The sequence below is a fragment of the Chelonia mydas genome, chromosome 19 (genome assembly GCF_015237465.2).
Source record: "Chelonia mydas isolate rCheMyd1 chromosome 19, rCheMyd1.pri.v2, whole genome shotgun sequence".
Taxonomy (NCBI): domain Eukaryota; kingdom Metazoa; phylum Chordata; order Testudines; family Cheloniidae; genus Chelonia; species Chelonia mydas.
Window position 1 is genome coordinate 8,357,493 of NC_051259.2, and position 14,436 is coordinate 8,371,928.

At 40.3% G+C, this 14,436-nt stretch overlaps 1 protein-coding gene across 4 annotated transcripts in view; it reads left to right on the forward strand.

The window, feature by feature from the left end:
• RCAN3 (RCAN family member 3) overlaps window positions 1-14,436 on the forward strand; it is a 65,195-nt gene that overhangs the window by 430 nt on the left and 50,329 nt on the right. For 3 of the 4 annotated variants that reach the window (XM_043532138.1, XM_037881643.2, XM_043532139.1), the window contains exon 2: window positions 9,781-10,025. In XM_043532138.1, the coding sequence (XP_043388073.1) occupies window positions 9,831-10,025 (195 nt within the window). In that variant the 5' untranslated portion in view covers window positions 9,781-9,830. Of the gene's footprint in view, window positions 1-307; window positions 699-9,780; window positions 10,026-14,436 lie in introns of those variants that run through there. The other variant, XM_027830182.3, reaches the window with a different exon arrangement.

Here is a 14,436-nt window from a genome sequence, read left to right on the forward strand (position 1 = left end):
GCAGCTAGCCAGCCGCCCTGGGGCGGCGGTGGGTTTCGCAGCCGCCCCGTGCTGGTGGTTCGCGGGCGGGGGGGCGGCGGCGGCCTCCGCCCCGTCTAAAGGGCGGGGATGGGCGGTTGGCTCGGCTGAGTGTCCGTCGCCCCGACCCGTGCCTCAGGGCTGCTGCGGGCCGCAGGCCCCGGGCGTGAAGGGGGAAGGGCTCGAGGAGCGGGGAGAGGCTCCCCCGCCCGCCCGTCTGTCTGTCTGGCCCCGAGCAGCCCTGGCGCGGTGGGGGTTAAAGGGGTGAGGTGGGCCAGGGGCCGCGCAGGAGCTGCGAGCCGCCCAAAGTTCGGAGGCCACCCGCTGCAGCAGTGGCTGAGCTTTCCCCGGCAACTTCTGAAGCTCGCCGATCTCTTCTGGGGGCATGTGATGGTGGATTAACCCCACAAAGCTCCTCTCCTTCACGTGGGAATGGCTTGCCTGTTTGCTGCCTGCCCGCAGGCACCGATTGCTCGGCTGTCTCCGACGCAAGCGAAATCCTAGAGCTACACTACTCAGTTGTGCGTGTCGAGAATTTAAAAGAATGATCAAATCACCTCTCAGGGTGACAGAACTACAAGAATCGAAGCTGCTTTGTGTGTAGAAGCTCTTGCTTCAAAGCAATTTCTGCACTTCAGAAGATCCGGAGCTTGCTGTTGTTTGCAGCTATAATCGATGATGTGAGACACAAAAATAGGCATTTCATTTTAAGGTTACAGTTATTTATCTCCAGTTCAGTGCGCTGTGATAGAACACAACCTATTATCAACAGTCATGGCGTGGTTAGGCATCACGTGTTCAGTGTGCTGTTTTCTAAGTATATTGTTTGGTTTCCTGTGTTTGTATGTTTTAAAATGGTCTTAAATGCTCTTGTGGTCTAAGAACCAAAGCAACCTACTTAACCATTTAGTTGACTCTTAATGCCTTCATTTCCCCTTGTTTGTTATAACAGAACGTGTTATTTCTAAACTTTGGTGCTGATCTTGCAAACACATTGACTTAAATGAGATTACTCACGTAGGTAAAGTCACACATGTGTTTGTGTTGGCAAGATTGGTCTTAGACTACACACTTTGGGAGCAGATATGTCTGTCTGTAAAGTGCCATCCATGAATGTTTTGACCTTGTCAGCATTAAAGACTTCTGGAAATTTTCTGACCATTGCACTAGTAATGGTAGGAGACAGGAGATGCTAATGTAAATCACCTGCTGCTGGCGTTCTTTCCGTTCTGTCTCATCTAACAATGCTCAGAGCAGGTCTAGAAAAAATAATATTAAAAGCATTGGTGGTACATGATCACCACCTGTTCTTTCTCTCTATTGCTTGAGCAATAGGGGAGAATTTCCCAAAATCCTCATTGTTGACAAGACTGTATAAAGTTGTTTTTTTTAAAAAAAAAAAACACCTTGTCAGTATTTCTAAAAGTGCATATTACCTCGGCATCTAAGTGTGCCAACCAGATCATATTACTTCTCATTGGAATAAAGGAATTAATAAGGGGTCAAGATCAACTGAGTGGCTAAGGCTCCTGGTTTGGTTCACAGAATTGATGTAGTCCTAGTGTATGAGATCACTTAAGCATCTAAAAACATGAGAGAGAATTCAAAGAACATACATTAACTAAAGGAAGATACTGTGTTTGGGATGCCTAACTACACACAAATTGCATTGAATACTGATATCTGATTATGCATTTCTATCATTTTCTGGGTTAATATTGAGGGGTGGAAGGACAGAAAAAAGAGCAACAACAGAGAAAAATAAAAGTATTTCTGATCGGGATCCCTGCTCTGGAAAGAAGAGATGGTGGCTCTGTAATCTGAGCCACCATCTTTCCTTCTGGAACAGGGAGCCAGGTCTGGCTAGTTCTAGCTTTTTTTTTTTTTTTTTTTTAGGAGTTAAGCATGGACATACACATACCTATGTGTTATCTTCCATTACATTGCCTTACGCAAATATACATTCTTGCATTTACACTTAAACTAATTTATTATTAACATAAATGTATCTACCTAATGTATAGGATTTTTGTAACATAATCAATATTTTCACATACTTGAGTGGACCAAAATTTGGGTGAAAATGGGTAAAAAACAAATAATAGCTTTTATAAAACCAAGAAACTGGTAAAAATCATTAAAAAACCCAAAATGAAGCCTCAAACCCATGAGGTAAGTAAGATTATCCCCTTTTTATAGAATAGAAACTGAGGCAGCGAGTTTGTGCTTCACAGTGGTGAGCCCATTAAAAATACCTAGATAGAGGTTGCTCTTTGCCCAAGGTCACACAGTGAATGAGGGTCAAAGCCTGTATTAGAGCTTTGGTACCACTCACTCACTACACAGTGCTCCTCTTTCCTGTCTTGACTAGTATCTCAAAAAGATGCTGTAAAATATTTGTATATAGTCTTTTAGAAGGTAGACTTCTCTCTGCACTGCTTGTAATAATAAATTCTTAAATACCATATGTACATCAGTTACTTTATTTGGCTATCCCACTCTAATTTTAGTGGAGCATTGTATGGCTTTGTGATTAGCCCTTCATAGAGTTTAATGGTGGCTGCAATGCCAGCTATGGTGTTCAGGTACTGATATTTCTGGCAAGTCTGCGAAAATAAATGTCCTGTAAAAATTAAGAGTTGTAGATTTGTTATTTAATAACTAGAATTAGGGGATGCGTTCTTTCTTTTTTTTTTTTTTTTTTTTTTTAAACAAAAATAGTTCAAGCTGTGGATTTAAACTACTTGACAGTTTCCTTTCCAATTATTTTTTTACACTTGCAAGGAAGGTTGTAGTGTAAATAATGCAGAACTGCTGATCTTTGCTGCTAGGAGTTTTCTGCTCATTTCATCTGGCCACAAAGAAAAGATTTGTTAAAACTCAGTTTTGGCTAGAATTGGCATTAATGTAGATACTAAACCCTCGTTTACGCAGACCTTGCTTGCAGTAGTTGAAGGGAACAGCTGCGGTCTCTTCTGCTGCTTACAGCTACCCAGGCTTCCTCTTTTATACCCTAACTCAGGTATAAAATTATTTATCTGGTGATTCATTTTTTGTCAGTTTGAAGGAAACTAGTTATCTGCATCATGACACTAGAATTTGTAAGCTGCTACCATCACCCCAGAATAATTTAGTACTGTGCCAAATTGTCACTTCACAAACCAGAAAATGGTGTATAATATTTTTGTTGCTGCAATCAAACTATTCATAACGTGTTGAGGTTCATTTATAGCAATGCTGCACTTGAAGTGGGTGGGGCTTTTCACAGTGTGTAAAGTTGAGTGCATGTCTTTACAGGATAAGGGCCTTTTTTGGTACTTTTAATCAAGGATCTTAGAGTACTTTACAACAGTGGGTAAGTGGCAATTTTCTATTTTATAGTTGTGTAACCAGGTAACAGAAGTTTAGTAACAAGGCATCACCTCAATTCAGCAAGAGGCAGAGCTCGAAAGAGAAGCCAGGAATCTACCTACTGTGCTTTAGTCGAACAGCTTCCCTTTTCTCCAGTAATAATGTATATCTATATAGCATTAATATATTTAATAACTTCTTAAATTGATGTTCAGCAAAAGTCAGCATTTTCCTCACGTTAAGGGTGTTTATGCCGTAAATGGGGTAATGTGATCATTATGTAGTAGGCTGAGCACACATCTACAAACCAGGAACTCCAAGGCTCTAATCTCAGCTCTGATACTGAGCTGTGCTGGCCTTGGGCAACTCATTTTAACTTCTGCATGTGTGTGTTTTCTTTTCCATCTGCAAAAGAGGGATGATGATTGTCTGCCTCACCTCAGAGTGAGGATGAACTAGTTCGTGTTTAAGGTGTTCAGTGCTAAATGACCGTGTTACGTGAAAACACTTACAAATGGGTTCTTGTGTCCATGCTAAGATACTTATTATATGATATTGCTAAACTTCACTAGACCAGTTTAGGTACAGTGCAAGGTCACTGTGACTTGTAGCCTCTTTCAGCTACTACATTTTACTTCCGTCTGCATCATATTAGCTGAATCACTTCATGCTATACTTCAGCCACTTTATTGTGCGTTGTTTTGTACTGTACCCTAAAATTCTATCTGTATTTACATCGTTTTACTTTGTTGCTTTACTGTGTACAAGCATTGTTTACATAGTGTAGATTGTCTTTTAAACAATTTGTTGTGTATCCTAGTTACAATACACTTTTCCTCATTGTGTGTTAATGTCACAATTGATTATTGCAGCGCCTGATGATGTCAGTGTTGTGAAGGAGTAGACATTATTTCTGTTATAAAACCCAACCTGTAGGATTTTAAAACTTGTCTGTGTTGGAATTCAGCCTAATCATGAGTAGATGGTTCTCCCCTCTACTCCCCAATCTGGTTTAAATGTTTCTTTTGGAATGCACGTCCTTCAGCTTCTGTACACTGATTTTTTTTTTTTTTCACTTGACTACTAGGAATGACACATTAATTATTTTATATTCAATTTAAAATGCCTATTATTTACCAGTCATAACAGTTGTTTTTTATTCACTAACTTTGTTAGAATGTAGAGTTGCTTGATTATTAAACTCTGACACCAGCTCCTGACTCTTAAAGTAAAGGCTAAAAAATACAAGGATTGAAAGTGCATGAGGGTGGTGATTTTGATTCAAGGAGATTTTTCATTCACTTCATCTTCTCTCCAGTTCAGGATTTATGCCTATGAGTCTGAATAACCGCAATTTAACGAGTAAGAGTGAGTTTATCTCAGGAGTGGGATGATGGCGGCTAATGTTGATCTGTAGCCTACACGATAATGTTTTTCAGTGAATAACTTCTAAATATTTGGCATTTGTTTTTAAATTTGTCACTCCTGTTTGTATTTCAGACATAATGAAACTTACCAACATTGATTTTATATGAACAAGTTTGCTGTGATTAGTAAAATAATGCTAAATCACTTCAAGTTTAAATGGAATGAAGTAACTTTGATAAGTACAGCTTTGTAATTCGTTTTGTCAAATAGCAAACACTACATTTCACATATATTAGAAACAAAACATGATTTGATTGCTCAGATTTTTATATAATGTATGATATGCAAAAATCTGTTCTCAAGTACTTAACATTTCTCTAGTGCTTTCCACTCAAAGATCTCATAGTAGTTTACAAACATTAATAGATTAGTCTCACAACCCCACTGTGTTGTGAGACTAATCTCCACTTACAGCTAGGGAGACTGAAGCACAATTAGTTAAGTGACTTGCCCTAGGTATCCGTACTAATTTGTAGTTTAACCACTATTAGCACCTTTTTTCAGAGTAACAGCCATGTTAGTCTGTATTCGCAAAAAGAAAAGGAGTACTTGTGGCACCTTAGCTCACTGTAGCTCACGAAAGCTTATGCTCAAATAAATTGGTTAGTCTCTAAGGTGCCACAAGTACTCCTTTTCTATTAGCACCTTGCCCTCCTTCTGACTCTCAGTTCTTTTCTTTTAAATCCAGAGTCTCTGCAAGAGAGACAATAGTTATTTTTAAACCTGTTATTCCTAAAATGCATTGTGCCTGTGGAAGCTTTGTGTGTTAAAGATATTTCAGTAGTTGTTGGTCAGTTGACCTACAAATATTTAACCAGTCAAATATCAAAATTGCTTACCTCTGTGGAGGAAACAAATCCACCAGAGAGCAGAACGAATTTCCGCTTGCTTGAATTACCCTTGTGGAATATTTTAACAAACTCAATTTATCCTATTGATGTAATCAAACAAACATGTAGGCTTCTTTTTTGTTTTTCTTCTTGGACTCTTGAGGACACACAGATCTGGTCGCTTTTCTTTCGACCATTCTGTGTTGACAGTGTTAGCGCACAGAGTGCTGTACTGCACAAACCCAGCATATGCATCAAATTGTAAATGTAACATGCTGTCTTAATGTCGTCAGCTACTTTTCTGATAGCTGTGTGTGCATGTGTGTAATAAGATCCAGGAATCAATACTCTTACTTTTCTCCAAAATCTTTCATTTTGCAGTATATGGTGATGTCTTCTCAGGTTTCACTGTGAATGCCCCCAGAGCAATACTCCTTTTAAACTCTCAGCCTGGCCAGAAAGAGAAGTTGTATACTTTCAGATGCGAGCCTGTAATTTAAAATCGAAAACAAAAAACGAGGATTTGATTTAAAAGGATATTTACTTTTGTTTTTAAATTTAAAACAACTATCGTTATTTTTTAAATCACTTGTATATGTTCCATGACTGCTTTTGTATAAAATCTTTTACATATGCTCTTTTATTGCACTTTTCATGCATGATCTCAAAGCCCCTTCCCTACAAAGCCACATTTTACAGAATGGGAACGTGAAGTACAGAGTTCTGGGACCCTTGAACCCTGCAGGGTCCTAGAACTGGGGTTCCAGCCTGAGCCTGGAAGTCTACACAGCAATGAAACACCCCCGTGAGCCCGAGTCGGCTGGCACAGGCCAGTGGCTGGTGTTCCTTTGCTGTGTAGACACACCCTTAAGGTCACACAGTGAGCGTTAGCATATATAGGAGTAGAACCTAGGTCTCCTGTTCTTCAGTCCCATGCCTTTTGCATGTGTTTCCTTCCAGTTTAGTATGTCCATATGCTGAGCATACACAAACACATGCTCACTATGTCTTAGTTACATGAGAAAAAATGTAAATATTCCATCTGCTTTTCAGTCATTGTATTGTTTAGTGTCAGTAATCTGCAGATTAGAGCTCCTTAAATGACATAGTAGAATGTAACCATTTTGAAGGAGCTGTAATGGACTCTGATGTTGATAATCCATGGAGTAAAAAAGCCTTTCTCACTTGGAGTAAAGAAGTCTTTCTTTTCACTGTGGTTATGGTTGCCAACTTTCCAAATGCAGAAAACAGAACAACCTTACCCAGCCCCCTGCCCTGCCCCTTCCTGAAACCCTGCCCCTACCACACCCCCTTCTCCGAGGCCCCACCTGCACTCACTCCATTCCCCCCCCCCCTTCTGTCGCTCACTCTCCCCCACCCTTGCTCACTCGCTCATTTTCACCTGGCTGAGCAAAGGGTTGGGGTGTGGGAGGGGATGAGGGCTCTGGCTGGGGGTGTGAGGGCTCTAGCCTGGAGCTATAAATGAGGGGATCAGGGTGTGTGGGGGGGCTCTGGGCTGGGGCGGGGGGATGAGGGCTCTGGCTGGGGGTGGGGCTGTGGGTGTGGGGTGCTGAAGGAAGTTCGGGGTGCGGGCTCTGGGCTGCGCTTACCTCAGGTGGTTTCTGGAAGTGGCCGGCATTTCCCTCCAGCTCCTTCGCGGAGGCGCGCCCAGGCAGCTCTCTGTGCCTCCCCAGCCTGCAGACGTTGCTTGCGGTTCTTAGCCAATGGGAGGTGTGGAACCGGCACTTGGGGGGGGGGCAGCGTGGAGCCCCCATGGCTGCACCTCTGTCTAGGAACCAGAGGGAAGTGCCAGCCGCTTCCAGGAACCACGCAGACCCAGGGCAGGCAGGGGAGCCTGCCTTAGCCCTGCTGCACCGCCGATCGGACTTGTAACAACCCCGTCAGCAGTGCTGACCAGAGCTGCCAAGACGCCTGTCAACCCTAACTGGTGATGGTTTTTACTGTTTAAAGATATGCGGGTTTTGAGAGAGAAAATGAAGACGTTCTCTGTTACAGTAATTAGTTAATTTTCCTTTATCACCCTCTTTGCCTTCCCTCAAACTTCACTGGCTTGATTGGTTCTTCTGTGTCAAGTTCCTTGTCCTTTTTCAAGGCTCTCAGTAACTCAGCCATATTTAGTGTGTCTGTCCATATGTCACCCTATCTCCCCTCTTCCTCATTATTCATTTAAATCTTCTGTTGTCATACCTTCTTTTATGCCATCCCTTACAAAGTCCCATTTCTCTGTGCCAAATACCCTTTCTTTCCTCCTTTGCACATCTAAAGTACTTTTCAGACAGATTGTTAACTTTGAGGGGCAGAGTCCCTGTGGTTTAAGCCTTTTGTAAAAGGGGTGAGTCCCCTTGTCATTCTATGAATAATGCAGCTAGTATTTTCAGTGCAATTTGCTCATGGCTCAGTTTGACTTTGTGTACCCTCGCCCTCTTAATGCCCTTGACTGACTGGCCTGGAAGTATCTCTTAAAATTCAGAGCTTCCAAACCACTCAGTATTTTTTTTTTTTAGTCTATATTTATGCTTTTTTTTTCTTCACTTTTAGATGAGTTAGCCCTCAGAAAATAGTGAATTCTTTACCAGTTACACAAGCACATTCTGGCGTGACATCTCTTTCCCCTGGTGTTTATATAATCAATGCATTTGAAATAGTCTGTTCAGAAAATGTGTAAAACTCACTTTTGCTGGTCAAGTTAGGTCAGATCTACACACAAAATTGCACTGATTTACTGAATGTCTTGATGTTGAGCTGATGCAACTTTGTGCATGAGTTTTCTTAAGTAGGTTGTAAATGTATCCACATGCAGTTTCACTGGCTTAACTAAATAAGTTAACATCACATGTTTGGTTAATCCTTTGTAATTTCTGTGTGTGAACAGGCTTGTTTACATTAGGTCATGGGATGTAAACTGAAATGCCAACTTCCCCATATGTTTCAAAAATGTCCTCGTGTCTTTACAAGTGTGGTAATCACATGAATATGGAGCCTCAGCACTACAGTGCAGAAGCACTTTATAAATACTTAGATCAGTAACTGGGGGTATCAAATAATTTTTTTCCTCATTTCCACAAATTTTGTCTTAAGGGCTTGCTTTAAACAAACACAAGTTAGCATGGATTGATTTATTTTATTTTTTTTCTCATACACCTATGCTGGTTACAGGTAATGGCATTTTTAGCTGACTGCTTCAAAGGAATAAGCTAGTTAAGCAAATAAAATATTCAAAACAAACAACTGCAGATAGTAAACAAATACATAGGCTGCCAGTTTTTCTAGTGTTCTTCGCAACTTACTCCCCACCCTTCTTCCAAAGATTACACATTAAAATATAGTAATGTGATAATTACTTTTTTCTCACCACAAAAGTGCTCCTGTGTTTTATCAAGAGTTGACAACATGTGTTCTATAAAGTGTAGTTGCTTATGCAAAAATAGTTCATATTCTAAGGTCTCTGGTTTAGTATCCTATATGATATCTTGTTTGCATTGCATTTTGTTTCCATCTCACATTTATTGAGGATTGCATGTATAGCACTGTGCAGACTACCCATACAGCTTAGAATATTTTTTTTTCTATTCATACAGTGTCTGTTGTGGAAGACACTGTTGATCTAGCAGTTAGAAAAGGGGGCTTGGAGTATTGGGAATATTGGGTTTTGTTCCTGGCTGTGCTGCTGAGTTGCAGGGAGCTTGTGCAAGACACTTAACTTTACAGTGTGCATGTTTTTTCCATCTGTAAAATCCGAAGACTGCACAACTCACATTAGCTGGGTGAAGCTTGTTTATAAAATACTTAGCATTTTTTTTCTCTGAGTATGTCAATCTAAATGCAAAGTATTATGGCATCAAGGAAAGCTTGTAGAACAGTTTCCTAATACTTTAATGTTCTATTACGCTGACAAAAATTGTTTACATTTATTAGAATGGATGGTTTCTTACATTCCTTTTCACAGCTCAAACAGGTGAGTCTCAGGTTTATAGGAATGAGATAAAGTGGTTCTGTACTGTAGGCTATAGGCAGCCTTCACACTGATTTCTCTTTTCTGCATAAAATGATTCATCTCAAAGAATAACTATAGCAGGAAAATGTGATTTACTGGTAAATTCGGTACTTGTAATCCTCCATTTTCTCTCAATAGATTCCTGCTAGAAGTCCTGGCACATAAAGAAGAGTTGTGTGCGGTGGACAATGCTCAGAGACACTATGAAGTCCTGGAGTGACAGCCAGACAGACATTTACAGCAGTGACCAAGAAGAGGAAGAAGAAATGATCTTTGGAGAAAATGAAGATGATTTGGAAGAGATGATGGATTTAAGTGACTTGCCTACCTCACTCTTTGCTTGCAGTGTGCCAGAAGCTGTGTTTGAGGTACAAGAAGAAAAGGTAAGAGTACATAGGGTATAGTGATATAAATTGGTGCAATTGTAGTTAGAACATATTTTGTCTAAATTTTCAGTGTTATTACTTATTCTAGCGGGTGAAAAATAACTAGATTTGCTAACGAGTTCAAATTGTCTTTCAGTGCTGCTTGCCAATAAATTCAAATAGGCCGTCTGTATGCTGATCTCCTGCCTTACATTTTATGGTCCAGGGAGAACTCAAATATTTGATTCCAGGACAAGGATCACTGTTAAAAGAATTGTATTTGTTCACAGTATACTTTGTCAGACCCAATGAATAAGAAATAACAATTTGAAAGTGATTTGAAATTTCTAGTCCAAACAAGGCTTCTTTGGACCATTATCTTATTTTTTTTTATTCAGTCAGACATGAGGTTATCCTTTGCTTCTAATGGCAATCAGGAAGAATCTTCTATAGCACATGAGTTCTGTAGACTAACAAAACAAACTATGGCTGAAATGTGAGCGGTTTATGTAATGGAGGAGAGCTTGATCTGTAACTTCCTTCCAGTTTTCATTCACAAAACTATGAATCCTACTACAGTTCTGTCTAAAATTTTGCATGCTGCCTGGGGGAAGGTGTGGTATCAGCTAGGAAACATTGGTCTGCAAATCCGGGATGCTAGATGGTGTCCTTCAATTTAAATCAGCCTCTTAAAGGCAGTGGCAGCGAACTGCACTCCTAAACTATTAATCGCAACAAACAAAGCTATTGAAACTCTACCAAAAATATTTATAGGCTGCTAATTGCAATAGATGCAAAACACAATTATAAAGATCATCAAATTGGATTCCACTCTTGCCATCCTAGGGTTTCACTTAAACTTGACCATCCTTTCTTCCCTTCTTCCTCCTTTTTTCTTCCCCTTCCTTTATCCTCCCTTCCGTCAATTATTACAAGGAAACTTCTGCCAAAATGCAGGTTTTGCACTGGACTCTGAAGCTGGGCAGACTAAGACTCATTCTCATCCAGCAGGTGTTTTACAGTCTAGGACCCCAGCACTGAGAATGCCTTACTGACAGCTCTCCCTAGAGATCCTTGCAGTTTCCATTTCCTGAGGCGAGGGATTTCTGGAGCAACGGCTTGAAATATATGATATGACTGCAGACAGTAAATGCTGATACTGCTGTCCTTATTCTGTAAGGGAAAGAATGTCAGGCCTATGATTTATAATGCCACTTAAGTATCAATATATTTGATTAGGGCAGCCTTACAAAATTCTGCTCACCTGCTTCCCCATGACAAGTAGGTTTGGATTTTTTTTGTTTTTTTTGCAGAAAAGTAAAATATCATTATTTTTTCTTTTATCATGACAAACAGCAGGCAAGTAGATTTTGTTTGTGGACAGGTGTATTTTTTGGGACAGTTTTGTGCGAGGCTGGATTAGATATCTTCAAATTATGATTTAGTAACGCATGTTAAAATTGCTGCCAAAACATACATGTTTATGTCAAACACTCTGTGAAGCACTGGCTTGATTGTTAAGTTTGATTGGGGGGAGGGATAGCTCAGTGGTTTGAGCATTGGCCTGCTAAACCCAGGGTTGTGAGTTCAATCCTTGAGGGGGCCATTTAGGGATCTGGGGCAAGAATTGGGGATTGGTCCTGCTTCAAGCAGGGGGTTGGACTAGATGACCTCCTGAGGTCCCTTCCAACCCTTACCTTCTATGATTCTAAGTTCTGTGGGTTGAAGATCAATTTTACCTGCGTTTCTTCTGAAAGAAATATTAGAAGAAAGTAAATAATTTCTTTAAACAACCTGTTTCATCGACAATATTTTTTTAAATCTAACACCTCCCTTCCCCGCACCCTCCCACACACATTATTTGCCGGTTTAAGTGTTAGTTTCCCTCTACCGTCTTTCCCTTGGAGAGGAGCAATCCTGTAGTTGTATCCCAAGTCAGAAATTCGTATAGAAACAAATTTGACTTGTCCAATACACTCATTATCCAAAAATGTCAGTGTCCCGAGATATGTGGATAATTGAGTTTTACACCTAATACTTATATATCACTTCATATTTCCAAAACACCAGACAAATATCATAATGCCTCTGAGATATAAGTATATGTAATTATCCCCATTTTTAGAAAGGGAAACTGAGTTACAGAGGGTGAGAGTAGCTCAAAACCACACAGCAAGCCAGCCTTAGAGCAGGATTAGAATGTAGATAGATGTTCCTGGATCCCATGACTGTGGGTGGAACAAGACTATTACTTTTCTCGCTGATACAGGTTGGTGCTGTAACTAATTATCCAAGGTACAATGAAGGGCTCTAGCCTTGTGGTAATAATGTATCTTTGTTACAGCTAATCACACAAAGAATTTTTTTGTGAAAAAAGCCAACTTTTCAGCAAAAAATCGAAAACTGAAGTAATTTGGCCAAAACCCAAAGTAGTTTGATTTGGAAATACAGCAGAACTCCATTTATCCAATCTAATTGGGACTGGGGCCAGATTGGATCATCAAAAATTTGGGTAATCTGGAGAATGGCTGTAGCACCATCTAGCTGCCACAGGAGAGATCTGCTTCTGGACCTGTGTGCACTTGTTGTTCGGTTAATAAGGAAAGCCGGATAATGGAGGGTCAGATAAAGGGGCTTCTACCGTACTGGTGTGGTGTTTCATGGGGATTGTAGTTCATTTGCCTTACGCTCCCATTCTCCTCTATCAGCCAGGCTCTCTGGTCAGATTACATCTTCCATGATGCTTCATACTATCCTCTCTGTGCGGGGAGCCAGTGCATCATCGGCTTTGGTCTAGTGACCATGGTGCATCATGGGAGATTGTCTGTCCGGCTGGGAAGCCTGGTCCGCACAGGAGAATGGAAACATGAGGCAACCAGAATAAAATGCCTATGAGATAGCATGGCATCCTGTCCCAACTGAGATATTTTGGTATTCAGCTAAAATATTTTTCATTTTTGGTCCAAAATTGAAATCTTTTTGTTTTTTACACTTTCTTTTGTTGAAAAATCAAAATTTTCTACAGTATGAAGACAATTTTAATGAAAAATGTTGTTTAATTGAAAACCACAATTTTTGTGGACAAAACTTAATCTGCCTTAATCAGCCTCAATCTGTGTATATAGTTTTGTTCATTCCAAAGCACTTCATAAACATGCAGCACCACAGAAATGCTGCCATCTCTGGGATGAAGGGTAACAGCCAGGTAGTGTACATGGCATTGCATAACAGTGGGAGAAGGGAAAACAAGGGGCAAGTTCCTGATCTTATTAAGTGTCTTGGGATTTCTAGTGTCCTCATAGAGCAGACAAGGCCTCTGATGAAAAGACCTACACACAGCGAACAGCATAGAGCTCAATTTCTCTGCCCCATAAAGGTAAAGAGCTCATCCATCCCTTCCTAAATCGGAAACTGTTTCCAGGGAGTCTCAATATTTCAGCATCTTGCTGTAGGACACCTTAAATAACAAACTTGTGCTGCATATTAGACTCTGGAGTTGGGATTTAGCCTCCTACTCCCAGAAATGTAGGTGGACAGCAGGAGGTCAGTGCAGAGTGTGTGTGTACGGACTCTCTCTGCATGTTCATGACCCCTAGATAGAAACAAGGCTGGTAATCTAGATCTAATTTTAGGCCTACCTGCCTAGAGTGCCCATTTAATAGGTAACCTACAATTCAGTAAGGATGCTCTTGTCAAAGATGCTTCACTAGTGGTTTTGACAGCTCTTTATATATCTAGTAGTAAACTGTATTGGCCCATGGGATAAGAGTGCATTTTTTTTAGGCTTTGCAAATCCAAAAGAAAAGCCTCAAGGAATGAGGACTCTTATGCAAAGGTTTACTCGTTACAGTACTCTAGAAATATCAAATCTTAATCATCCCTCTTCTTTTACTGCAGTTCAGATAAAACCGCAGATGGCCTGTGTTTAAGAGCCTTTGAAAGGGAAAGGGTATTCTAATCTTCTGACCTATGTCCTGAATACAAATGATACTAAATATAAAAGTGAAATATTGCTAATATGGCTTTGTGACTTTCAGGCTTTTTCCCTTGTTAACATCTGTCCATAATTTCATAACTGCCCCCCAAATAACTTACTGGTCGCTATCTATCAGTTTTATACGTCTTTCCTGCTTGTTAACAGATCACAGGAAGGCCCTGCCCATGCTGAAAACCAGGTCTAAATACAGTTGTTGCTAACAGAATTCTACCATGGCTTCCCTAACCCCAGAGTAGAAATACATTTTTTTTTAAAAAAAAGAACCACACTAGCCAAGCCATGCTATAGAGCCACTAGCCTCCATAGCCCAGAATGCAGTTTTATAATAGAGTTCTAACACAGTTTTCAGATTGAAAAAAAATCCCTGCCTAAACTGGTCATGGAAACAGTGCTAGAATTCTGTCGGCAATAAGTGTTTAAATACATTTCAGA